The sequence below is a fragment of the Oreochromis niloticus genome, linkage group LG7, assembly GCF_001858045.2.
Source record: "Oreochromis niloticus isolate F11D_XX linkage group LG7, O_niloticus_UMD_NMBU, whole genome shotgun sequence".
Lineage (NCBI taxonomy): Eukaryota > Metazoa > Chordata > Actinopteri > Cichliformes > Cichlidae > Oreochromis > Oreochromis niloticus.
In genome coordinates, this window is record NC_031972.2 from 5,938,096 (window position 1) to 5,965,472 (window position 27,377).

A 27,377-nucleotide genomic window follows, 5' to 3' on the forward strand; every position below is an offset into this window, starting at 1 on the left:
AAAATATATAATACAAGAAGCATGAATGAAAGCTTTGTTTAAACCTGTGGAGATCTAATAAAACAGTAACACTTTGCCATGGATACAGTGATTGCTAAAAAAAGAAGAATGGAGTATTTCACAGTATAAGTGGCATTTGTGATGGAAGAAAAAATAACTCTCAATCTACAAATGGAAGGGAACAAATTGCAGCTGCTTGCAGTCAGATTCAGTTTATAGAAGTACAAAATACAATTATGTCAATAAAGCATGTGAAATGGGTATGCTGTATAAAGTTGAGTAAAAACAAAATCTTTGTCAAGTCAGTTCACGTTTGTAAAATTATTTAAATACGTATATGGCTGAGCAGTGAGAACTTTACAGGTCCTAAATATTAGGATAGCATTTCTGGGCACCCACTTTATTTTAGATGAATAATTTAACAATAAACTTTAATAAAGTAAAAGAGCAATAAGTTTCTTTGCTAATGGAATGACTAACTCTATTGCCTTAAAGTGCAGTTGTTTAGTACTTCTGTGATGCTCTGCAGTATCAGGCAGCCAAACAGTACGGTCTACTACCACAACAACAACGACTGACAGGGACTCTTATTGTCACAGCACAAAATTATTGTTTAAAGTTGTTTAACATTCCACTATGTGCTGTTCGGCCCCAGTCTGCTCTAGTCTGCATGCCAAGTACAAGATGCTGCAAGATACTAACCCCATGTAGCTCTCTGATGCATCCATCGGAGTATGAATGTGTGTGGATGTTAGTTAGGAAGCACCCAGTAGAAAAAAAGTGCTGTGTGAATGTGCAAGTTGCGTAAAGTGCTCAAGATAGAGTAGAAAAGCACTATATCAGAACCAGTCCATTTATCATGTGCGTTAAAAGATTTATTTAAGACATTCTTTCAGGGTGACTTGGTGGTTGCTACTCTTGCCTCACAGCAGGAAGGTCCTGAGTTCAATTCAACCATGAGGCCGGGGTCGTCCTGTGCGGAGTTTGCATGTTCTTCCCATGTTTGTGTGCGTTCACCCCGGGCACTCCGGCTTCCTCCCACAGTCCAAAGACATGCAGAAACACATGAAAATGCATCTTTTTCTCTCAGTTTTGGCCTTCCGTCCACACTGGGATGGCGTTTTCATTCAAGGCACACGCAGCGTTTTGAAAACGCTCTCCAAAGAGATACATTTGAAAACGCTGTTTTCGCGTCGCAGTGTGGACAGCGAACCCGGAGCCTTTTCTAAATCAATGACACATTTTAGTCATGTGATGCAGTCATGTGACCCATTAAACTAAGATAGCGGAGTGCATTATACAGCACCTGTTTTGTTTGCTCTCAATTTTGACAGCCCTATTAAAGGTTAATATCAGTTTGTACATGCTTCAGATAGCTTTTATTCAAATTCTTTAACTCTCACTCGCTTTTGTAACTTTGTACTTTTGTGTTATTCGCAGCAACAACTCTGCCTCATTGTTAGTCCATTTAAAAAACTCGGTGCTTTTCCTTGACATTTTGTCGTGATGTTTCAAAGAGCCGGAAAGTAAATAAACGGCAGACAGAAATGAGGCAGGTCGAATCATCTTGTGTTTCAAACATGCGGAGTACTGGAACGTAATAGCGTTTTCGGCCATTTCAAATTCATCCAGGCTAGTGTGGACGTAGCCTAAATTGGCCATTGGTGTGAATGTGAGTACGAATGGTTGTCTTTGTCTATGTGTTAGCCCTGCGTCAGACTGGTGACCTGTCCAGGGTGTACCCTGCCTCTCGCCCTAAGACAGCTCGGATAGGCTCCAGCGACCCTGAGAAGCAGAAGCGAATGGATGGATGGTTCTTTGCTTCTCATTACCAGTAGAAAAAGTTGCTTTTTGGTGCAGCACATAAGGAAAGTGCTCCATGTTCGGATGTCTAAGAACTATCAAACACAGTGGTTTATTTCATCGTATCAGAATGTTAAACATGACACTTTAAGGACAGGCTACAAGTGGAAGGACAAAGCAGAATGATGAGAACAAGAGGAGAGTGATCAAGTTAGACTGCGTGATTATGAAAGACACAGCTAGAGAGAGGCTCGTAGATAAAGCCTGGCTGCTCCTGAGGGAGAGCAGGTGTTAGTGTTATAATTGGAGAAGATGGACCGTCCATATGCTTTCTCTGCTTTATTGGAGCGCTTTAAAGCACCACTCTAATTTCATTGGCCGAGCGCAAGTGACCATAATCCTGACCGCAGGCTTGATTTGAGTGCTCATAAGAGTAGTGACCGACATCCTATAGTCTGAAAACTTTAGTATGTGTGTAGGTGTGTGTGTGTATGTGTGAAATGGGAGAAGGAAATCACATTATCCTGTAGTGAGCTGAAGGGCTAGTTGATCCACCTTCTCCGCACACGCTTACCTTTATGTGAGTGTCAGAGTGTGCATTCCTGTGCTTGTGCCCCAATTTGTGTGTGTTATACCTCGAAGGCTGCATAAGCTGCATATCATTAATGCCCGAGGCTCACAGCTACACCAATAATGCCGTGTTGGAGGTAGATTTCGCCTCAGCAACACGTGTGATGAATCAACTCATCGCCCACTGAGAGTGTCACAGGTCCTGGACGACGCATGTGCGCGCGCGCGTGTCAGTATGCTTGCAGGCGTGCATATGCTGTCATCTATGATGAGTTAACTCATTTTGTTCAATTTGATTTTCAGTGATTTTCAGAAGACTCTGAGCAGTAGCTTCTTAATGGGCATTTCTGCTGCTCTCATAATCAGACTCCAAATCATCTTGAACAGCATGCGATGGAGCACTTACTAATTTCCAAGTGAAACAATGGTGTTCCACTGTCTCTGCTACATCTTTAACAACTCTTTCTAGCAGACTGGTTTCTCCTGACAAATCTTAAATACACTATCGCTAGCATCCTCTCTATTAATCACTCTTAACCTGCTTTGCTACCCTATCCATTCAAACTTGTATTTTTAGTTCTTATTTTAAAAACTGCAAATCAGTCTGTTGAAAAAAAACCCTTTTGGAAATATATCACTTAATTTCTAAGGTTTCCTAACTTGAAGATAAATAACAGCCAGATATGTGAGGGAAGGCATAAAAATAGAAATCAGAGTTTCCCTGTGATAAATCTTGTCAGTGCTTGTACCTCGTAAACACACTGCTCACTATCACACCATCACACGTTATTTTCAGATGTGTTAATTGGGAAAAGAGCCTGGCATATGCATGAATGTGAATAAGCAGCAGAAGTTCTTATAATCTTAGTAGTAGCTCAAACTTGATTGTAGATTCCACACATTTTACCACAGACTGATTAAGAAATGCAACAATTATTCCAAATCAGTGTGCACATGGGCACTGTAATACAGTAATGCCGTGGTGATTAGTGATTAATGATGAATCATCCAACATGATCCTGAAAGGCTTCCGCGTTTCAGCCACGATCCATATGTGAAGTTCCTCTGGTATCACATGTTGGATCCGCTTTATCTGTGCTGTTCATTATAAAACCTTAACCAAAGCTGCTTTTATCCATGATCGACTTCCTGAAACAGATGTCTCTTAGTTTTTGTTTAGTTCCTATTCTTTCATGTTTGTTCTAACAGCAGTTGTGCTTTTCGTTACCCATATAGTATATTTTTATCACTCAACCTCTTAACTGCCAATATACAGATTCCCGTGTGTTCCATCTGTGACTGTAGTGTTGAATCTAAAAAGTTAATTAAAGTTTGATGATGTGCAGTGCTAATATAGAAACACAATATATTTGTTTGTAGGACAATGTGGACCTTGGAGAGCTGATGTTCTCACTGTGCTATCTCCCAACGGCTGGCAGGCTTACCATCACAATTATCAAAGCCAGAAACCTCAAAGCCATGGACATCACTGGAGCCTCAGGTGGGTGCCCATCAACAATACATTGTATCCAATAAGAGGTGGTGTAGGAAGATGAGGTATGCATGTGTTAGTGTGTGTATATCTGTTTAGTTATTTCTTCTCTTCTCAGATCCATATGTGAAAGTGTCTCTGATGTGTGATGGTCGAAGGCTAAAGAAGAGAAAGACATCGACCAAGCGTAACACTCTGAATCCAGTGTACAATGAGGCCATTGTGTTTGATGTTCCTCCTGAGAGCATTGACCAGATCAGCCTGCTAATAGCTGTCATGGACTATGATCGGTGAGTTTCCTCTGTACATTTGCACTCTCATGTAACATGCCAACACATTTTAGAACATTTTAGAGTCTCTGTGGGTGCTGTTATTTCTGTCCTCCAGGGTTGGGCATAATGAAGTGATCGGGGTATGCAGGGTAGGCAGTGAGGCTGAGAGTCTTGGGCGAGACCACTGGAATGAGATGCTGACGTACCCACGGAAGCCAATCGCACACTGGCACCCGCTCGTAGAGGTATGGTCTGATTTGTGTACTAGGTGTTTTAAACTGAAGATACACTTGATAAAAGTCTTGTAAAATAAACCAAAAATATAATTATTTTTCATGAGGATACTGGAATATTTTCTTAATTGTAATGACGTCTCTTAACATACCTATTAGCACTAGACATAACTTAGAAACCTAGAAACCACAAAGTCCCTGATGAGGTGATGAATGAAAGGTTGAACAACCATAAGTCATTTTTCAGTTGGTCCTGAGGGGAGTAGAAAGGTGTCCATCAAATTTTATGGCAATCGATCAAATTCTTTATCGTAAATGCTTACAATGTAGAGACATTTTGCTTTAAAAAAAATCTCAAGTCTCAATGTGATGGTTAAGAAAAAGTAGATCAGCAAAAATAATTTAGATATACAATGACAGCGATGTATAGGAGAGAAGGCACTGGACTGTTTGAACCAGACTGATGTTTTACAATCATGTGGAGTGAGAGGATTCCTAAATAGTGGAGATGAAGTGTGCTGTTTTAAGAGCAATGGCCATGTGCAGAGTAACTACAGCAGGATGAGGCATACCATGGGTATGGGGTATGGTGTTGATGGAAAAGTATAGAGAAGGTGAGGCGTTGCACTGTTTTTGTGGATCTAAAGAAAGCACATGATAGGATTCCAAGACAGGAAATGGGATACTGCTTTAAGAAGTCGGGAGTGGCATAGAAGTACAGTATGTGAGGGAGGTGCAGGAAATGCATGAGGACAGCACAACAGTGGTGAGGTGTGCGATAGGAGTGACAGTTTTGTTTTTTGTTTTTTTGAAACAAAAAAGTGAAGATAAACTGAGGGGATGTTGTGAAGGTAGAGTAGTTAAAATACCTGGGGTCAGCCATTCAATAAAACGGATAATGTGCAAGAGAGATGAAGTAAAGAATGCAGGCTGGTTGGAGCTGGTGAAGATGAGTGTTATCTCCACCAACTCCAACAGATTTGTGAGAAAAGGATAAGAGCCAGATTGAAAGGGAAGGTTTGTATGATGGAAGTGAGCCCGAGATGGTTTGGGCAAGTGCAGAGGAGGGATAGCAGATATATTGCTCAAGCAATGTTGAAGATGGACCTACCAGGCATGAGGAAAGAGGTAAACCACAGAGAAGATTAATGGATGTGAAAAATGTGGACATAAAGATAAGAATGCTAAGGACAGCGTTAGATGGAGGCATATGATCTGCTATGGCAACAACTAACGAGAGCAGCCAAAAGAAGATTTATACTGTATAATGAGAAACACGAATATAAAGATTTCCCCCATACTTCTGATGCAAGATATAAAAGTCAAGTAATCACCACAATCATTAAGATCTATCCTCTAGGTACCAATCATTTCTGAACCAAAGAAATGGATAGTCTATATCTGATATGCATTCAGATATTTTACTGAAGACAGTTTTATGAATTTATGGATTAAAAGTGAGGGAATCACCAGAGTCAAAGGGATTCACTCAGGTCCAGAATTTAATATTTAGCTTCTGGATGAATTGACATCAAACAAATGCCAATTGAGCAGGAACGCTGTGGATCAAGTAACTGGCACTGGCTTCCTGACAAGCAAGCTTTTGCCATAGAAAACAATCAATTTAGCATATCAATATTAAGGCTTCTAAGTGGCCATTCACTGCTAATGTCTCTATTAGCTTTGATTTCAAATATGGCATGACTGCTCATCTGTGACTCACCATAATATACTGTCCATAAAAGATGGTTTGTACACTCTATCTTGCAAGCAGTAGCAATGGAAGGGTTGGAGAGCTAAGCTATCAGCTAGTATTTGCTAGCTTGATTAGCAAGATCCATAACTTTTGTGAACATATCACACAGACAGTCAAGTGCTAGCATTTTAGTACAAATGACATCAAGCGACATAATTTGCAGAAAATTTTCATTCAGAAGGCAACAAAAAGGCATTGTGCTCTATATGTTTTTAGCTAAACTTAGGACACAGCCTGTCTTGGCACTATGAATTGCCTATGAAATACAGACATATATTTTATGAAATGATATGAAACCCATTGGTTTGTGAATGCCTATTTAAAACCATATAGTACAGCATTTTCTTCATTGCCTTCCTGGTGTAGATCTGACTGAAACTGTACACATATTGGAATTATATTCTAATACATTATTGTGGCAATGTCTTTTATACTATCTATGAAACTAGCTAAATTGAGGTCACAAAGTAAAAAAGCCAAGGGCAATTTCCCACAGACTTTTATACAACTTTTTGTAACCACTGGTATCGCCCCCTGTTGGCCATGAAAAAAAGCAGGTTTAAGGTGCTTCAGCATTGGAATCCACTTTAGATCCAGAATCTATATCTTTTATATAGATTATGTCAGACAGATACCAGATACAAGTTTATGTTTACTAGAAGGTTTTTGCAGCCAGCCTCAAGTGGCTGTCTATGGACCTGCAGATTTGGCAGTTCTGCCCCTCCATCCCTTTATATTCACTCTGATCTGATCATGTAAAGGCAATGCTTAAGCCAGATATACTTGTGTAATGCTCAAGTAACCATATATACAGAGATCCACTGAGTTACAGTGAGTTAGTCTGAGGCAGTCCCAAACAACTGCTTTTAAATGCTTCTCTCATCTAAAAAGTTCTACTTCTGAATAGCTCTCTATTCAGATAAAAAGATAACTTATTTTAAATAAGCCTAACATTCAATGTTAAATTTATGTTTTATATAGTTCATTTGAAGATATAGTAAAACAAAAAGAAATAAAACAAGTGCATAAAAATACTGCACAACCCCTGTGTATGCTCGAGTTGTTTTGTTGTGATTGCCACAGCAGAGGCGCCTAGCTATCAGAGAAAGGGAGGGAGACATACAGAGAGGTGGCTACATTCGGTGAGATGCTTCTATTTCTGAATTCCCAGCCCACACTCATTAAAAAAAACAGAGCAAGCGAAAACAGATGCTGGACTGATTCATGTAAATTCATGATGAGTTGTCAAAGCCAAACATTTTGGTATTCAGCTAAAGGGGGTCACAAGATAGAACACCTCAAAATGGAAAGCTGTCCAGGCAAATGTAATGACTGGCATCAGCCATGGCGTGCATTAGCAGCTGCCAGCTTCATGTGCCCTGTCACTTATTTGTACAATTTAAAGAAAGACTTTGACTGAAATGAGATAACTTTAGCACCTTATAGTGATTAGCAGCTAGCTAAAGGCTAACTTGCTACCTTTTGACACTGGATTTAGCTATCTGTAGATTTTTTAACACAGGAAGTTTGCAAATGGTCACTATGAAATCAGAAGCCTGGAAATTTACATGGTAACCAATAATAACCATTTCAAAGAATTAATGTGTGATTCTAGAGTTTTTAATAACATTTATTTGTTACGTCATAACTCCTGCAGTGGTACCATCTGACTTTTCTAATATTGTCAATTTAAACAGACTTTTATATGATACCTTTAATCATTTGGGGGTTTGATACCAAGAGCATACATATAAATTTTAAATAAAACAAAGATGTTTATAATAACTTAATATTTCCCTAGAAAGGGCCTCTGGATGATACAATATCCTATTCACTAATATTATGTTTATTAACTGGTTGCTTACCTTACACATTTCAACGACTTTAAAACTATTGGTATGTACAGATTTTGAATTTTTACATAAATTATTTATTAGCATAAAAGAACAAAATGCACATCATGCTTGCGCCTTCCTGAATTCCTATTATTGTCTTTTTCTCATTTATAATTTTAAGATCATCAAACAAATTTTAATATTAGACAAAGATGACCAATGTAAATAAATACACAATGCAGTTTTTAAAACGTGATTTCATTTGTTAAGCTGCCTTTCAAAGTGAAAGAGGCTAAACACATCAAAATGCAACACATCACCCATCATCAGACAACATGACAGTTATAGACCTGCAGTATATTTGGTTGTGGTTTATATATAATGCAAACTAATTGTCATAAAAAAACATAAGAATCTATTCTGGTAAGTACAAATACTTTTGATTTAGGATAGCTGGGCTCCTTATATTGTGTGGTAGTGTTATACATTAGTTTAACACTGTGTATTTTATGGAGGTGAGTTTGAACTTTGTCAAGTACCAATAATTTACGCTACTCATTCATGTCCCGTTAAAAAACATCAGTTGCATGGTTTTTAGTCTTATCTGCTATGTACACTGATTTCTCAGGATTCTCAGAATAAATCTCTAAATTCTTTTTGATTTACATCTTTGCTCCTGAAAGGCTCAGCAGGGACTTTTTTTAAGGTCAAAAAACATTTTTGTATCAACACTTTGTCTTTGTATTATTGTCAGTTAAACATAGGCTTCAGATGGGTAGTAATTCATTGCATTCTGTTTTTCTTGTCAATCATTTTTGAAGCTCTGATGCTTTAATTTTAGTTTTTCTATCTCATAATCTGCCTGTGAATGGTTTGCTGCCTCGGAGTTTGAGTGTATTTTAAAATTAAACACAATTCAGCTGCTTTTTATTCCAACCTTTGAAAATAACATGCAGGTTGTTAAGTCTCTTTTTACACCACAGTGTCAGTCAACAAATGTACCCACTTCTCCAAGTTAACAGCTAAGTGTTGTACTAAGAACCACATAAAGCCATAAAGGATGCCCTCCTAAAAAAAGTAAATGAAGCATTAGCTGTCACACTGTGTACTTTCAGTATTGGTGAGAGGTCAATGACCCTGATATTTTTAACAGTGTTGAGGACAGCAGAGCTCTTTTACTGTCTCTGAGGCCATTTGTGTAGCACTAACACACCCATCCACACAAACAATGGGCTGCGTCAAACACTCACCAGTAGCATTTCTTGTCTAAGGCCATTAGCAGCAGCTCTGGACTAGAGCAGCAGAGTCTGAGATCTCATCTAATGGCTTATTTGTGTAGAGATCCACACAGAAGACCTAAGGGAAACTGGCCCATTGGATATATCACATCCTCACACACGGTTATACACACATATGTAGCTGAAGCCTATGCATAATATGTAAGCAATGAGTATTCACACATTCGCACAAAATGTATGTTTCAACAAATAAAACTAAACACATCTGACAAGTTGGCTTTCACACTCACACACATGCACACACACACACGTGGCTTTCACACATGCAGACATGTGCAAGTGTGTGTGTGTTTTGACACACACACACTTGCTGGTTTCCTGTCCACTTTAGTTTACGGCTTTTCGAAAGTGTTGGACTGACCCCCTGACCACTCAGAGCATTAATAATTCAGCAGCTTGAGCTCTTCGGCCCAGACTGTAAGCTCTCTCTCTCTCTCTCTCTCTCTCTCGCTCTGTCTCTCTCTCCCACTCACACACACACACACATACACACACACACAGTTCAGACGTTACTGAGTAGAAAGTAAAGTAAATGCAGAAAGTTGAAAGCTCGGTTGCTTCCACTTTGTCACATGAATGAGTAACTAGATAACAGACATGCACACTGAAGGGGCTGCTCTCATGAAGTGAGGTAAGTGTGTTCCCAAGCCAGCTTTGGAGTTTATATCTCTGGATTTTCAGTCTCACAGGGCTGGCTCAGGTTAAAACATTTCTCCATGGTAGTGTGCACTTTCATTCTGCTCCCGGGCAGGTTCATTTCACATCAAAGAGGACCAGATCAAAATCATAAAACCAGCTCTCAGATAAAAAGGCTCACTTTGACAGAGTCCAACCAATTAATTATATAGCATGATTTCCATGGGATTTCTGTGAGGAACAAATTTGCGGTTTATGCATTTTTCACATTTTGCACTTGTCATAGCAGTATTTAAAAGAGAATTTACAAAACAAAAGTTCACTGGCGCCTAATTCGTCTTCATCTTTGAAGTTATAAACTGCTCCACATAACCAAACATGACACAATGAGTATTTCACAAGATTTTTAGACACTCACCGTGTCCGCCTGCCCACCCAGCAGGGTGACAACAATACCCCATTGGCCTTTTAATGGCTTTAATGGGGTAAAAAAGGAAAAAAAACATGTTGAAGATCTGACTCTGGCTGCTGGGGTCAGCATGCTGTCTGTGCAGATGGTTGGAAAGAGCCGATTTTGTGTTAGCAGCAGTGGAGTTTCTGTCTTGGATGCAGTTTGCACTTCAGTTCAATATAGCACCAAATCACAACACATTTTATATTGTATGGTAAAGTCCCTACAGTAATGCATTACAGAAACATGTAAATGTGATTGTTGGACCATGCCTATTAGTCGGAAAATTATGACTTGCACCTTTCTGTTTTGCACTTGGTTTTGCTTTTACCTGCTGGAATGGATTAGGCACTAAAAACTACTTGATTACCATAACAAAGATATTGTGGTTTGGATTGAAAAACCTCACCTTGCACTCATTACCATATGGTTTTATGTTCAACGTGTTGGGAGTGACAGCCCTGTCTCATGCAGAACTGAAGGACAGAGGATTTAACAAATGGGACTGAGAGCAACCTCTTGAATCTGAGGCTAGTTGACTAACTGACTTGACTCATTATATAGATATGTGTCAGGTGAGCCACCCCCATTTAATTTTGAAGGGCATTTCCACATGTAGTTCTTGATTTCTCAGGCGCAGAGGCTTCCACTTGGACAAATCTGAAAAATCTCCCTATTTAGAAAAACTGCCACAACTTTCAAAGCACATTAAGGTCTGCCAATTAACCCAACAGTCATAGCAAACTTGGATGCAAACCATCCTGGCTTATAATGCACATTTACTGAGTGTGTCAATCCAGTCTTTGGAAGTTTCTAGACTTTCGTTCCCTTTGGTCTTTAACTAAAACTCTCTTTCTGTGTTGTGGTTCAGTGGGTCGGACAAGGAGCGACGGTGAGTGGAAGCCAAGGAGGATCCACCAATTCCCTGAAGACGCCACCATCACCATAACCACACACACACACCAGTATACTCACACCAACACACACAGACGCACACAGATATAGAGCCTCAGGGTGGTAGAACAACGGGCCAACAGACAGTCCTACTTAATGTTAAAACATACAGTACAAAGAGTGGCTAAGAAGTGGCTGCAGCAGTGGGCTAACATCAGCTATAAGCCAATATTCAAACTGTGTGTCATTAGATTGAACTAGGTGTTAGTGTGCTAAGGCTGGAGCAAAGTCTAATTCCCACTTCCTCTTACTTCCTCTTGTGTCTTCACAACCAAATAAACACTTAACTACATTCCAACTAAACTAGTACGGTACTTTTGTCATATTGAGCTGTTACTGACAGTATTAACAGATTATCTAACAGATTCAGCTTATGCCTCTTTTTTGTTTATAGGAAAATTGCAGTTTGTGGACCAAAATATTATATTTTTAGGTGAATATGCACAGCTGTGACTGTTGATTTGTGCAAGTGATCAGCTATCGTAGGCAACATATTTGCTCAGTAGTAGGATTTAGAAAGGCGAGTTGCAGAATTAGAAAGCATCACTGTTCAGATCAACACATTTCAGCTCTTTTAAAAGTTTTATTTGTTGTGTGCGTTTGGTTATATCGTGTGTTGCCTCTATCAGCGGCAGCTGGAGTGGACACGAACAGAGGAGATTCAAATGCAAACCTCAGTTTTACTTCACTTGGTGAAGACGATTTCCTGTTAAGAAGTAAAATGGAAGAGGAGCTGATTTGATCGAAGAATGTGTAAAATGTCAGAATGAACATTTTTAGTGCATGTTAAATTGGCATCCTTTTTTAACAGGGTGTGGTCATAATTAAGGAAACACAAGTTGTCATCAGTGGAAAAAGGGCAGTCCACTCATCTCACCTAAAGTAAATACATAATGATCATCATTACTTACTAATGTTATTTGGCTTTACAAGAATTTACAATTACAATTTCAGCACAAACATTAATAACATGAAATAAAAGTTTTACATTAAACTGTATGACTTATGGTTGACACTGTACTGTACTTAGTGTCTCGTCTGTTATGGTTACTCTTGGAAAATGTTTTACACTTTTGCAGATAAATGCTGACTGAAGGTTTTGACTGTTTTTAAAGCTGTTGCAGTGGAAACAGCTGTGCGCTTCTGCTGGAAACAAGGCTGATGAGCCATGAAAACAAAACATAAACAGAAATCCGTAGACTGTAAGATCTAAAGAAGTTCCACAGAGCAAAAGGGGGTTGTAAACTTCAGTTGTTATTTTCAGTAGCTAAGGCAGGGGTCCCCAACTCCAGGCCTCGAGGGCCGGTGTCCTGCAGGTTTTAGATGTGTCCGTGATCCAACACAGCTGATTCAAATGGCTAAATTACCTCCTCAACATGTCTTGCAGTTCTCCAGGGGCCTGGTAATGAACTAATCGTGTGATTCAGGTGCGTAGACCCAGGGTGAGATCTAAAACCTGCAGGACACCGGCCCTCGAGGCCTGGAGTTGGGGACCCCTGAGCTAAGGAGATACATGTTCCATGTTGCAAGATTACATGTAAATGTAAAGATATACATTCGTGCAGCTTTTAATCTTGCAAATTCCTTTTACAATTCACAGTTAATCAAAGTATATGCAACCGATTGACATTCACTGTGGATGTTACAGACCTGTGGTCTAGGGAAAAGAGCCAGTTGAATGAAAAGGGTCTTTTACAGGAGGCATTACTGCCAACATGAGCTCACTTTGATTCAACATGCCGAATGAGGCGATCTAAATACTCTGAATAAACAGCTGGCTTGTTGTAGTTTGTCTGATTATGTGACTGCTCATGTTTTTCTGCCCCCTGTAGTGATGTCACCATGTTCCCAGATGCTACAAAAAATATAACCCATGTTGTAACAAATCAGTTATCCTTAGGGACTACACAGTGACTGCAGATGTTATTGTGCAACCCCCTTTGGGACTCCTTTGTGCCTTTTTGATGTGCTTTGCCAGTTTGCCATTCAGTGTTCCAATTTAGAGAGGTGTTTAGAAGACAATGAAGGTGGTAACTCTTAATAATTTGTGAGAAGTGAGGAGCTTTTGCAATTAAGGGGTCCTATAATGTTTGTTTTGTTTTCTGTTATATACAGATTTACAATAGGAGATGTTTATAATAAAGATGGCCAACATTTAAAATAGTAATCCCTGTGTGCCAAAAGATGTATCTGTTCTTAGATCTGTATGATGTCAGACAGAGGGCATCTCCATAATGTGGTCATTTTAGCACACAGCTCTGACAGCTCAAGTCATGAGGGGCAGCCAATCAGAAGAAATCTGGCTGAAAGGGAGGAGCTAAAAAGGCTTGTTTCAGACAATGCATGCATTAAAACTTTGATTCATGCAAAGCTACTTTAGTAAAGTCTGATAAAATAAAACAAAGCTGGAAATGAGCATGACAGGTCCCATTTAAGTTAATTGAATGATTCCACAGTGAAGCTGCCCTGTCCCACTGTAATGACACTCAATGTTGCTTTTCTTTAACTGGAACCATACTCTGTGATAGTAATTTAATAAGCCAGTGTTTGTTCGTTTTCTAACAAAAATCTGTTTAAATTCAGATTAATACCAGTATTGTTTATGGCTCGGTATTGGACACTGTCACGAATAACAGTTTCTTCTGTGTTTGTAGGTACCATGCATGCATCATTTTTTTCAGAGTCATTTTTAATAAATATCTTTTTTGTTGTGAGATACTAATCATATTGTAAACACAAGATGTATTATGAACCCAAGGCAGAGTGTGTACATTGTCCATTCAGATGTTATTAATAAATATTTCTATATATAGCATGGATTGATTTATGGGGAGTGTGAGATGCAGCGAGAAGATGCTTCAGAGAGAGAATGAATGAGACAGATATAAACACGTGTCTCCCCCTCAGGCCTTCTGCTAACACCTGTGTTGTGAGCTCTCCCAACAGAGTGCTGTGATTGAAAGACCTATGAAAACCTTGTGACAGACACACTTTCTCTTACACACACCCTCAGTGTTGCATTTGCTGCACTAGGACCTCACGCCCACTCAAATGTCGACATTTAAAATATCAACATGTCTGGGTCTGGTGTTCCTCCTCTGAATATTTTTCCAATTAGCAAGAATTTGGACACATTAAACGATAGGATATCAAAGCTCTGATTTAATGTTTTTTAAGACAAACTGCAAAGGGAACATTTACATATAATTTCAGAGCAGCTAGACCAAACAATGATTAAACAGGCCCCATGAGCACTGGAGCCATGTTTTCATCTGACAAAGTCAAATATTCCAATTTTCATCAGCTAATCGTTTTTTGTTTTTTTTTTGCCCAGATATCTCACAATGCTTTTAATCACTACGCTGTTTCATTTAGGATAGTGAATTAGCTTAAAAGTGTTTTTTATTAATTTACTTTTCAAAATAAGCTCTGGTAAAACTAGTCTATGCGTGTAGGACACGTTGTGTCGACATCTGTTCTCAGTCATTAGTTGTTCTTTAAAAAAATACAAATGCATTTAAATCCCTATTGCAATGATCTGATCTGTATTTCTCACTCAGTAAGCGGTTTGATGCTGCCTCGGTTGTGTGTGGAAATAACGTTGTTATCCATCTGCTTAAGGTTCAGTTTTGTCTGTTGTAACATGAGCAGTTTTGACTGGGGAGATGACGTCCAGGTTCCAACTACATTTGTTGGAGTTATTGCAAGGTGCTTCCGCCAGCAGTTACTGTCAGCACAAAAAGTTACTTCAGGCTATTGTAATTTATGAACAAATTATTCGTCTTGTGCATTTGTTAACGTGGCAATATTTGCCACAGCAGCTTAATGCCTGTCTATCATGAAAATATAATGATCCCTAAACCCTGCGTAGTGATTACATAGTCACTCACATGCTCAAACTTTCGTTCGGTCTCCTCTGCCACTCCTGGATTCATGTGCAGGTGTTTCATTTCTAGTTATCCTAGCAACTGCAGAACAATCTGGCAGCTACGGTCATTATTAAGATTCTCTTGGTGGCAGTGACATTCTCCAAAATGGAAACAGTTTTCCACATTAACCCAAGATGAGTTTTTGAGGGTGGAGGAAGTTGTCAGTGTCTTCCTACAATACCAGGAAACTGTATTTAATTTTATTGAAGCCTAAATCAAAACTTTACCACAGAATTTTGTAACATGGGCACTTGAAAGTGGCTTCCTGGAGGTTAAAGTATAAGTCTGTTATAGCCAAGGCACACAGCATTTAAAGGACACTTTAATATCATCTAAACTGGTGGAGTTGCATCCTGTATGTCGTCTTTCTCAGACTCTATCGTTTCATTCTTTTGCAACTATTTCTGTCACTTCAGAAGCCCCTGACCGCTTAAAAAAATATAAAAGAAAAAATTGTCCACAAAGTGTGTAATATTACCCCCTGTTGGAACTATTTTTATATGTTGTTTACAAGAAACCATGGCTGTGTCCAATGGTAAAATTCAATTTTGTTCTTCAGAGAAGAAAATTCACATAACAACACAGGGAGTCTCTCCTTAGATCAGCCTGAAGGTAGTTTATTTTAAGCATTTGGGGAAAAACACGGCTAATTTTGCTCCTTTTCTGGCGAGGCTCTCAAAAGTTTCTAATCAATTTAGAACTGTAACTGGAGTCGAGAGAAACTCAAACAGACGTACATCTCATTAGTGTGCCAGTCAAGTTTATTGTGATGCTTCTCACGCTCAGATCATTACTGCCGTGATTTGATTTCCCCCTCCTCTTTTTTTTTAACTTAATCTGCCGGTGTTACAGAAGCCCCTGCATAATTAAAAAAGAAATAACACGCAATAGTTCTATCATCTATTTATGATTACGTCACCTGAAGCCACTTTATGTTTCAAATAATTTGACTGTAACTAAGACTTTTCATGACATAGTTGTGCAGTAAAGGATGTCATTTGCTGTGGGACCTGATCGATCTTGTCTCTGTGTGTCAGGGATAATTATTAATTCTAAATAATTAATGTAGTAATTGCCATTTTTTACCAACTCTCTGACTGTGGAGACCCTTAAATCAATCCTCCTGCGGTGTAATGGCTAAACAATTTACTACACTCTGTTATAATGTACAAAACCCCCAAACATTCACTGGCACAAATTATGAATCACTTTCTCTGGCAACTAAGTATTGCATTACATTTGAGAAAACGAGTAATGTGTAATAATTACAAAGAAGATGAAGATGAAGACTCAGATTGCACTGAGACAGAGACAGGGTTTCCTGCAGAACCCACTGCAAAAGCAAATCCCTACTCAATTTTAATTAGTTTGCCTTAATTAACCCTTATGCGTCCCTCGTGAAAAAAGGGACACGCATAAGGGTTAATCGTGTACAGTAGTTTATAGAAGGACTTTTGCTTACATTGAGTTATCTGTTTTTTCTGCCTTTGTGTTGATGTGTGCATATTTATTATTGCTATTATGTGCTTAATTTTTCTGAGGGCAGAATAAGTGTGCAATGCAAGCATCTAATGGGACTGTTAACGTTTAACCTCAGTTCCTTAAATTAGCAGTGCTGTGATCAATGACTCCTGGTCAATGTTTGTGTTCAGGGATATTAAAATGTTAATTAAATCTGTGTTCCTGTAAGTGTGTGGGGCACAAGAATGTGACAAAAATGTATCTGAGTCGCACAAAATCTCAATATTGTGTACGAATGTCTACTAATTTAGATCACTCACATTTTCTTAGCATATTTATCATAAAATGTGCTAAAATAAGAATGCAAGCGTGTCACTTGCGGGTATACCATGACATTTCCATGTGGTTTTTCACATGTAATAACAAGTTAGTATATACAGTACTATTCACTTCCTAAGTTGTCATTTGTTTTTGTGATTGAATGAGATTGCATAATTTTAAATATCTGTAGTTAAGCATACAGTTTCTTAACTTTTTTTTGTTGGCGATTTCTTTTATAGTCTAAAACAGTGTGTTACGTATGTTTACGTTCAAAAACATAAAGGATATTTTTTCACTGTTGAAAAAGATGTGGTGAAGAGGCACTCTTTGCCAAATTGCTGAAGCAAAATGAGAAGAAAACATTTCAACAAAATGAGTTATTAAGCCAATCAACCAGATTTCCCTGGTTGTCTTGCTGTTGAGAGTTTGACAATGAAGAGCGGACAGAAACACAGCAGAAAGACAAGAGATGGCTGATTCAACAGCGAGACTATAAAGCAGCAACGGTGTGGAGTGATGTCTGGGATAATATTCTGTTTGAGGCTTCCTGTGTTACACGTTCAATGGGATGACACTTCAATTTCGGAGCGTACAAAGGCACCAGGGGAGCCAGAAAGATTCTCAACTGTGAGAGAGATGAAACCACAAAGACAAAATGCTGACACAGCATTTATGCTGATCATGACAACATCATCAACCATTTGGATTTACAATTTCAAGACGCAGATCATTCATTACTATCAAATCTGGGGCCCATTTCAAAATAAAGGCGCATTAGTGAAGATAAAGTGCTTCTTGGATGTAATTCAACTTATCAACAGGCACTAGAAATGATCCAATAGCACGGCACCTTCAGGCTGCATATGGTGCCAATTTGTCTGCTTAATTTATCCCTGTTGGGTTCTTGAAGGCAATTTGTAGAAAGCGGCTGCAAAGCACTTTCTGAGAGGTATGTGTTGCTCTGTGGATATTTTGCACTCTGGTGATCGCTCCTGATGTTGTGATGGCTGCGATGGGTGCATAAGTGCAAGATGAGTCTTATGAAAACATGTCTCACCGTAGGTTGGGCACCACTGGCATGCTGTCTGCAGTCACACTGAATTTTCTTTCATACTCTGTTGCTTCAGGAAACAGGGACTACATTCAGACAGCCAACCGTTACTGTTGCTGCTTTCATTGTTTTTTTGATTGTTTTTTTTAAATTACAAACAAGCAAACTGTTGTTGTTCTGGGTTTTATTACCCAGGGACTTTGAGGGGCTTTTGGACTTTGTGATTCTTGGTATTTCTTTGGGTAAATATTCATGTGTCTTTTTTCCCATGTGTATTAGCTCTCTCCTTGGTCCTTGTTTTTTTTTAAATATTATATTTAGTGTTTCATACCTTTGTGTAAAGTTTCCACCAGTGATGGTCCCCATGTTTGGTTATTTCCTGTTTTATTTTGGTAACCAGCATCTAGTGTGTTTGATGTTTAGTTTAATTCCTGTGTTCATTTTTTATTTTTTGCATGACTAGGTTCAGCTGTCTTCCCCTACTGTTTTCCCACATCCTTGTGTATTTATTGTCTTTGTTTCCCCTCGCCCTTTATCGAGTCGTCCCACTAGCATTGCTGTATCCATTGATTTTCCCTGTGCTTCCCATGCTTTATAGATTTGTTGTTACCTGTTTCTCTACCACCTGTACTTGTTCTTTTCTTAATAAATAAACACTTCGTCATCTACTGCATCCTGTATTTAGGTCATCAATCTTCCACCACGCAGCATAAACTGGTACAAATTCTTTTCCTTTTTTTCTTGGGGGCAGCAGACACAACCTGTGAGCACAACACTGACATATGAAGTCTATAGAGCAAATAGTTGCTTATTTATGCAAGTAATTTGTAGTCATGTTTGTCTTTTATTTTGGTGGACATCAGTTCCACCAACAAAATGCTGTAATACTGTGCCTATACCATCAAGTATGAGGCGAGTGAACATGCTGCCACATGGTGTGAGATGGTAGCTGCACACAAAGTTGTCTTCCTTTAATCGGCTCATCCAGCACACACACATGTCGACTGCAATGCTAGGGCTAATTCACAAACAGTGTATATAAAACATGGACGTAGTTTCCAGGTCTAAAAAGTGAATTCAACACTAAAGTGCATTAAAACTCTGTTCTTTTTAATCTATATGTATATACAGTATGCATGTATTGCTATTAGCCTTTGAAAATCACCTTTGCCAGGGTACATCTGGTGAAGCTCCTCTGTTGAAAAGCGTAGCACTGCAATATTTTTCTGCTGTTTCCTTGACACCTGGCCTTGCCTCTTTCAAAAAAAAGCCTGTGAAGATTTTACCATCAATAGCGAGTAACCTTGGCTACACAGTTACATTTACATTTTACTGTAATATGCCTTTCATCATCATGACTTTAGTCATTGGCCTTTGTGGTTCTGCTAATTCCACTGACATTCAATATGATCTTGCTCGAATGAATGAATTTTCTGTATTATAAAAGATAAATTGAACACTGCGTTTTCCAACTTTTTCTACTGAAATACTAAAGTGTTGTGCTTATAGTGCTGTGATTGAATGTTGTCTTGTTTTGAGCACAGATAAAACACCTTGGAGGGGGAAAAAAAGAAAAGAAAAACAAACATTTTATATCTTACACAACAGTATTACATCAGTTGTGAGAGGAAAACAATGAAACATAACTAATAGTACTTACATGCAGTTCAGTTTTATCTTCATAGCACCAGGCAGAATAATAGACACCTCAAGGCACGTTATATTTTAAGGTAAAGATTTACAACATTAGAGTGAGAACCTCAATAAGAAAGGAGAATTCAATTTTAGCAGGAGGAGACCTCTGGCAGAGCCAGCCTCAGGCTCTCTCACAGTAGAGAACAGATGAGAAAACAACAAACACGGCATAACTAAAGGACAAATTGCAATGCTGGCGTTAAAGACAGAGCGAGTGGAGAAGAGCTTAATTCCTTTATGGGATGTCCCTGAGTAGCTTGAGCAGCCTATAGTAGTATAAGTTCAATGAGATAACCCTGATCCACTATAAACTTGATCAAAAAAGGGAAAATTAAAGTCTAATCTTAAAGTTCAGATTCCAAGCTGGGACTGGTCCCAGTTTGGGGGTGGGTTCCCTCTGGGTACTGCAGCTTCCTCACACAGACCAAAGACATGCACTCAGTGGAGTTAGCTGGTGATTCTAAATTGCCCGTAGGTGTGAATGTTTGTCTGTCTCTCTGTTAGCCCTGTGACTGCTGGGATAGGTTTCAGCCCAAACTAACTTTTGATTTTGCTCAGTGAGTACAGTTGACAGATTTAAAGAATAGATCACAATGAATGTATTATCCATTTGTATGAATGCAAACAAAAACCCTTTCAAGTAAGATGCTAGCAGAACTGAAATGGCAATGCCATAGAAGAAGCAAAGCAGGAGATAATCCTGGGGGTGTATGGCCCAGGCTGAAGTGCAATTTTGGTTTGAAGACAGCTGCAGTCATTTCAGGACAATTTATTTTTCAGAATACTACAATACCACATGTATTTCCTGTGCAGCTTTTAAATAATTTCCTCACTTCTGGCATCAGATGGCTGCTATGTGCTTTTGACCATAGCTAGCACTGTATGATAAGACAAGATAAGATTAGATAAGATAAGATAAGATAAGATAAGATAAGATAAGATAAGATAAGATAAACCTTTATTAGTCCCACACATGGGAAATGTTTGAGTCTCAGCAGAAAGTACAAGTTTAAGAGCAGTAAAAGTTAAGAAAAAGCACAATAGGATAGGATAAGATCAAATAGAATAACATACTATACAACAAGAATAAAATACTTTATACAATAGAATAAAGTACTATACAAAATAGAATAAAAATGCTCTGTTATAGTAGGGAAAATGGTATGCACTTGGTAATATTGCACATCAGGTAGACAGTTACAGTTGTGTATGGGATGTGTGTGTGTGTTTGTCTGCACATGTGTGGCCATCTGCAGAGACCATGTTGTAGAGTCTGACAGCAGTTGGGAGGAAAGACCTGCAGAGTCTCTCCGTCCCACATCGTTGGTGCCGCAGCCTCAGTGCTGTCAGAGTCTCCTGCATGGGCTGGGAGATGTTGTCTAACAGGGATGAGAGCTTAGCCGCCATTCTCCTGTCACTCACCACCTCCACTGGGTCCAGAGGGCATCCTAGAACAGAGCTGAGCCTCCGGATCAGCCTGTCCAGTCTCTTCCTGTCCCCAGCAGAGATGCTGCCGCCCCAGCAGACCACACAGTAAAAGATGGCTTAGGCCACCAAAGAGTCATAGAAGGTCTTCACTCCAAAAGACCTGAGTCTCCACAGCAGGTACAGCCTGCTCTGCCCTTTTCTGTAGAGAGCATCTGAATTGTGAGTCCAGTCCAGTTTATTGTTCACATGAACACCAAGGTACCTGTAGCTATCTAAGGTACCTGTAGTCAGGGGTGTATAGATGGATTGCTACTACACAGTCAACAGAACATACCAACAGGATAAAACACCACAACTTGTGGTCATTCTCAAACTTATATATACAGTATAATATAAAATAACTATTGGCTGCATAAATATAAAGACATTTGGATATCTACCAAAAAAAGCTGATTGCATAGAGTCACTACAAAGGCAAAACATTCCAAGTGCTCACAATCACCATTTCCTTCTTTTGTAAGCTGTTAACATTTAATTCAAACGTTGCCTGAGGAAAACCTCAAAAGCCACCAACATTAACAGTGCTGCTGTTTAGACCATGTCTCCAATGAATACTAATTTGGCTTTAACGGATCAGGTAAGATTCAATAATGTCTAGAAACACACAAACACCCTCTTTTTGCTCTTTGCTTAGGGAGATCTCTGCTCTTCAACCCGGCTGATCTGATCTTTTATAGTGATATTTAAACATTTGTAACCTCAACTAAAAATTTGCTTTAAATTGTAACATCTTTAGAAATTTGGAGGTACTCATCACAAATGCTGTCAGAGTTGTTCATCCTGCTTATGCAGACATGTAGGTGTCGAGCTATGGCTTAATTTGAATACACTCCCACACTCTGTTGCTTTGTGCCGTTTATCTCCCCATTCCCATTTTAACAGATCACTAAGGATACCACATTCAACCTGAAAGGCCCATTTAATTCATTCAGCCAAACATTTACAGGCGGGCTGAAGCAAACCAAAATCAGATGAACTTGCACAATCAACCTTTAATTGCCTAAGAGGATTTCATACTCAACTTTATAATCATTCACTGCACATAAAACATGGGCTAAGAATAAATACCGGATTTCATGATATTAGTTTGTGTATTTCTGCAAGTTTGGGTTTGTGTGTGGCATGTATGTAGCCATTCTTAGTTGATCCTCAATGCTATGTAACTGTTCATGGTCATCTTGGTTGCTTGAATAAGGCTTATAGCTGTAAACAAGCAAAACCAGAACATAACTGTCCTTTTTTTAAGGTGCTGTTAGGGAGCGACTAAATGAACGAATGCTGCCTATTCTGATCGAGAACTCATTACCAGAGGATGGGGTAAACGTTGCTCCATTTTTACCATCTCATTAAATAGAGACTGCATGCATGTGTTTGATCTGTGGAAGAACACGGGTGGAAGAAGAGAGGTAAAGGGGGTTGGGAGGCAGTTCCGGGATCATCCCACCAGTAAGAAGCACTTAGTTGAAAGAGCAGCAAATGAGGTCACTTGTCTGCAACCACATCATCACCGATGGGATTCAAACAAGCATCAGCTGTGCTACACACATGTGCACACACGCACACATACTGTAATTGCTCAGGCATGCTAATGGCACCACTATGGAGATCTATTATATTCTTCCTGTCACTGAACATTGAGTTACTAACTTGTTTGCGATCTCTGGGTGGAAACACATGCAGAAACCTGAGCTAATGCCCTCTTAGTGTGGAGTAACAGAAAGTGGTGCTAAACATGAAACCTGGCTACAATGAAAGATGTGCATTTCAGGGTACAATGTCAGCAATACATTACTACCTTCTTGGGGTAAAAGAGAGATTTTTTTTGCCCCAGTTAATCCTGAGATGCTGCTTGTGACCAATACTGTAGGTTACACATTAATTTAAATGAGAAGAAAATCACAGAGTGCATAAAGGTTCCAAACTTACCAATGTTTTTTTAATATGTTTCTCACATTTTGGATGAGAATCTAATATAAGACCAAGAGAAAAAGCAAACTGACACATTTGCCATGTCTCCCATTGAACTTGAATCGCCAGTTCATGGGTCCAAATCGGAGGAACCTCAGAGCTGTGAGAATGCAGTTTAACCAAACCCAAATCTTAAAACACAAAAAAATTTTAATCAGCCTTTTCTTAAAATTTCACACGTGACTTGAATGACTGATAAACAGGAAAGTTGGGTTACTACCACTGGGTGTTGTGTCTTCAGTCGGCTCTTTCCAAGTACCACCTGTGTTTCCTTGTTCACATGTGCTCTTTATGGCTGCTTTTACTTCCTGTCTGTGTCTGTTTCCTACACATGTCCCTCCTTGCCCTCATTGGTTGCATCTGTGTTGTATTTGCTCCGAGTCATGTGCGCCTTTTGTTAGTTTTCAGTCTGTCTGTTTACCTACCCTATCTGATCTCCAGCTGTGTCATGTCTTATTTGCAGTCCACTTCTCCTCGTCTTAGTTCACAACACAGTTGTATGCAGTCAAGTCCTCTTCCTGAATATTTGCATGCAAAACATTTCAGTTTTGTCCCTTTCTAGCGTCACTTTCAGTCCATGGCAATAACATATTGATTCATCCATTTCTATTCAGCAATAGACATCACATAAATCTTTTCGAATGAATTTTCAAGCACATCAAAGGTTCAAAGATGCATGTCTGTTATTTTTAGAACCTGAAATGAAAAGCAGAGAGATTCGATTGACTTCTGTAGATGAGATCATGCATATTTCACATCTGCTGGCAAATCAGATCTCTAGACTTTGAGCTCCTGGTGTCTTTCAGTTGTCCGCCAATGCTAGTAAACTGGATAAAGCAGAGCCCAGAGGGACGGCAGATTGATGACAGAAGGGGCCCCTGAATAAAACAGAGGTTTCAAGAAATGCTTTCTAAGGTTCAGGGAGCCGCATACAGTATTTTTTATGTATGTTCTTTCTTTGGAGATCATGATTATGACCTCTATAGTGTTGTTACTAATTGATCATAAGTCTCAGCATCTGGCATCAGAAAATTCCCACGGCTACTGTATTTGCAATATTCAGCAAATTATTTAAGCTATGAAGTGGATTATCGTTGGGATTTTGTTTGTTTGTTTTGGGTTTTTGTTTGTTTATTTGTTTTAATTGGATGGTTTACTGTGAGTTCATATCAGGCATCACCAGCAAATGCATTTTTATTCAGTGAATTGGGATGCAGTTGCATCCTTGGTCCCAGGAGGGTGCATCCCAATGACTTTTTTGGCCCCTGCTCTGTCATTTCCTCTAGCACTACCATGAGGTTTACAATTATGTAATTCCATGGCATGAAAACGCAACAAAATATTTTTGTTATTAAATTTAGCACACTTTTTTTTTTTCATTTTCCTATAAAAATAAATTGTGGTCACTGTCCTGATATTTTACAATCTCTCACTGACTGTGAGTGGGTTAAACACGTCCACGGCTTACATAACAGGTAAACTCATGACAAAGATGTTACTCATTTTAATCAGGAAATGTCAACAGTCTAGCATCTAAACCAAGGTGGTGAACATCATCATTTTAAGCATCTGCACATTGGTGTTGGCCTTAGCTTAATTCAGGATTCTGCTTGTTTCTCCTGTTCCTCTCCCGGTTTTTTACATTTTATATCTTTAGATACAGTCATGTAAAAAGAAAGTTTTCAGCTTAACACATATTTCTTCCATAGGAATCAAGAAGGTAAGTAGTAGCCGGGGGCTGATATTCAAAATGCCCTTAACAATAACATAGTAGCACATGTTAGGTTTGAAATGTTGTTTCCAAAGAAACAACAAGACTTCTGGAACAATAAGCTTTGGACAGACGAGGCCGAGGTGGAGATGTTTGGATGCTGCTGTCCACCAACTGCCAAGCATGGTGGTGGAAGGGTGATAATCTGGGTTTATTTTGCAAACACAAGACCTGTGCACCTTGCGGTCATTGAGCCGACCACAAACTTCTCTGTTTACCAAAATATTCTAGAGTCAAATGTGAGGCCATGTGTGTGACAGATAAAGCTCGAACAATAATCCGAGTCAACAGAATGGCTGAAAAAGGAAAGAAGGAATCAAGGAGTTGCAATGACCCAGTCAAAGTCCAGACCTCAATCTGATTGAAAACCTTAAGCTATATGGACAAATGCCTGTAAACCTCAAGGAACTGAAGCAACCTTGTAAAGAAGCATGGGACAAAATTCCTCTACAATAATGAGAAGAACTGATAAAGTCATACAGAAAATTATTTAGTCATGTTATTACTGCTAATGTTGGCTCTACAAGCTACTGAATTATGGGATGTATTTATTTTTCCCAGGAGTGTGAAAGGTTTGTGAGTCTGAAATTCTGGCTTCACCATGTTATCATCTCAGGTAAAGTGTCATGACATAGTGTTTGTAAAACAGTGCCTACTTTTATTGAGTTTAAATGATTGCAGAAACTTCTTTGTATTCATATCTGCTGTGCAGTCTCTTGAGTAAAGCATTACCAAAGTGGCATATGGAAACAATGTATCTATTACTGGAACACCAAGTCATTAAAGTGCAGTCAGTTTATATCTTACTGTTAGAATGTTGCGCACTTGACCTGAAATCTTGAATAGATGCTTAAAATTTGAGTGTTGAATAAGCAGTTTCAGTTTGCATAACCTCAGATGTTTATATTCTAGTTTGTGTTCTATTTTCTTCTTTGCTGTGTCATCTTACTGTTGATGCTGCAGTGTCCCAGTTTTTTTCTTTCTTGTGGAAACCACATCAGTTTCTGCTTATCCTCTCAGTGAAAACAGTGAACCACACAGAAGCCACAACGACACGGGACACAAAGCAAGCACGGTTCGATTTATTCACATACTACCTGCTGCATGTCCGCGTGGCACTACGATGATGGGCACAGCAGATATGGTTCAAAAGTGGGACGAGAGTGGCAAAGAGATGGAAGCAAAAGAACAAAATGGTGTGGGTATTTTAGTGAAAATGTTCTACAGTATGTGATGTTGCTGTGAGTATAGGTACTTTTATAAAGGATAAGTGTGAAGTCCATGAAAAAAATCAAATGTATGCATCTTTTATTTTTATTAAAAATATTGTATTTTATTGCTAGTTTGCCCCTTAATTGCAGGCTCAGTGATTAGGTCTTGTAGTCTCCACTTGTCAAAGTGTCCTGCTTCCAAAGGATGGAGGTGCAGAAGGAACATTGCTTCCAATAAGGAATGAATGTGGCCTGAAATAATGTGCACGTGATACCCAAACATGAATCTCTACAACAGTAGACTTTTAACTTTGCAAGTTAGCAAAACTCTTAAGAAGTATCAGACACAGATACAAAATAAGACTCTGCCCCTTTAAATCTGCCTTCAAGAATTAACCATCACACGTTTATACAAATATTTAATTGGATTGTTCTAACACTGTTCCCTCTCACGCCCCCTTCCCTTGAGAGATGCTGACATCCGACGTCTCTTTTGAATGCTCCACAGCTGCTTTTGAAGGGTCTCCAATACTACAGTTCTGCTCACAGCAAGAAATCCATTGAGCATGTTCCCTGAACCATTAAAACTATTTAAAGATGTTCTAGCTCAGTTTGGAAAGGTGAACTTAAAAATCTCAACTCAAAAACAAACAGGTAGATAGCTAAAATTAACTCAACATTGGTTTTGAGAAAGGTCAGCCTCAGAAGGCAGAAAGCAATTATGGCAACTGATTGTTTATTGGCCCCAAATGTATTCTGCAGCAGGACAACGAGCCCAAATATACAGCCAAAGTCACTAAGAACTATCTTCAGCGTAAAGAATAAGAAGCACTGGAAGTGATGGTATGACCTCCACAGAGTCCTGATGTCAACATCATCGAGTGTGTCTGGGATTACATGAAGACACAGAAGGATGTGAGGAAGCCTACATCCACAGAAGATCTGCGGTTAGTTCTCCAAGACGTTTGGAGCAACCTACCAGCCGAGTTCCTTCAAAAACCGTGTGCAAGTAGAAGAACTGATGCTGTTTTGACGGCAAAGGGTGATCGATTTGATTTAGATTTCTCTTTTGTTCATTCACTGCATTTTGTTAATAATGAAAATAAATAATTAACACTTACATTTTTGAAAGCATTCACTGTTTACAGCATTTCCCCCCCCACACGTGCCTAAAGCCTTTGC

At 39.0% G+C, this 27,377-nt stretch overlaps 1 protein-coding gene across 2 annotated transcripts in view; it reads left to right on the forward strand.

Moving 5' to 3' along the window:
• The window catches only part of syt9b (synaptotagmin IXb), a 55,358-nt gene extending 36,623 nt beyond the window's left edge, over positions 1 to 18,735 (forward strand). For both annotated transcript variants that reach the window (XM_003439428.5, XM_025909274.1), the window contains 4 exons: positions 3,754 to 3,874; positions 3,984 to 4,155; positions 4,253 to 4,382; positions 11,218 to 18,735. In XM_003439428.5, the coding sequence (XP_003439476.1) occupies positions 3,754 to 3,874; positions 3,984 to 4,155; positions 4,253 to 4,382; positions 11,218 to 11,295 (501 nt within the window). In that variant the 3' untranslated portion in view covers positions 11,296 to 18,735. The remainder of the gene's footprint in view (positions 1 to 3,753; positions 3,875 to 3,983; positions 4,156 to 4,252; positions 4,383 to 11,217) is intronic.
• Positions 18,736 to 27,377: the final 8,642 nt, after the last annotated feature.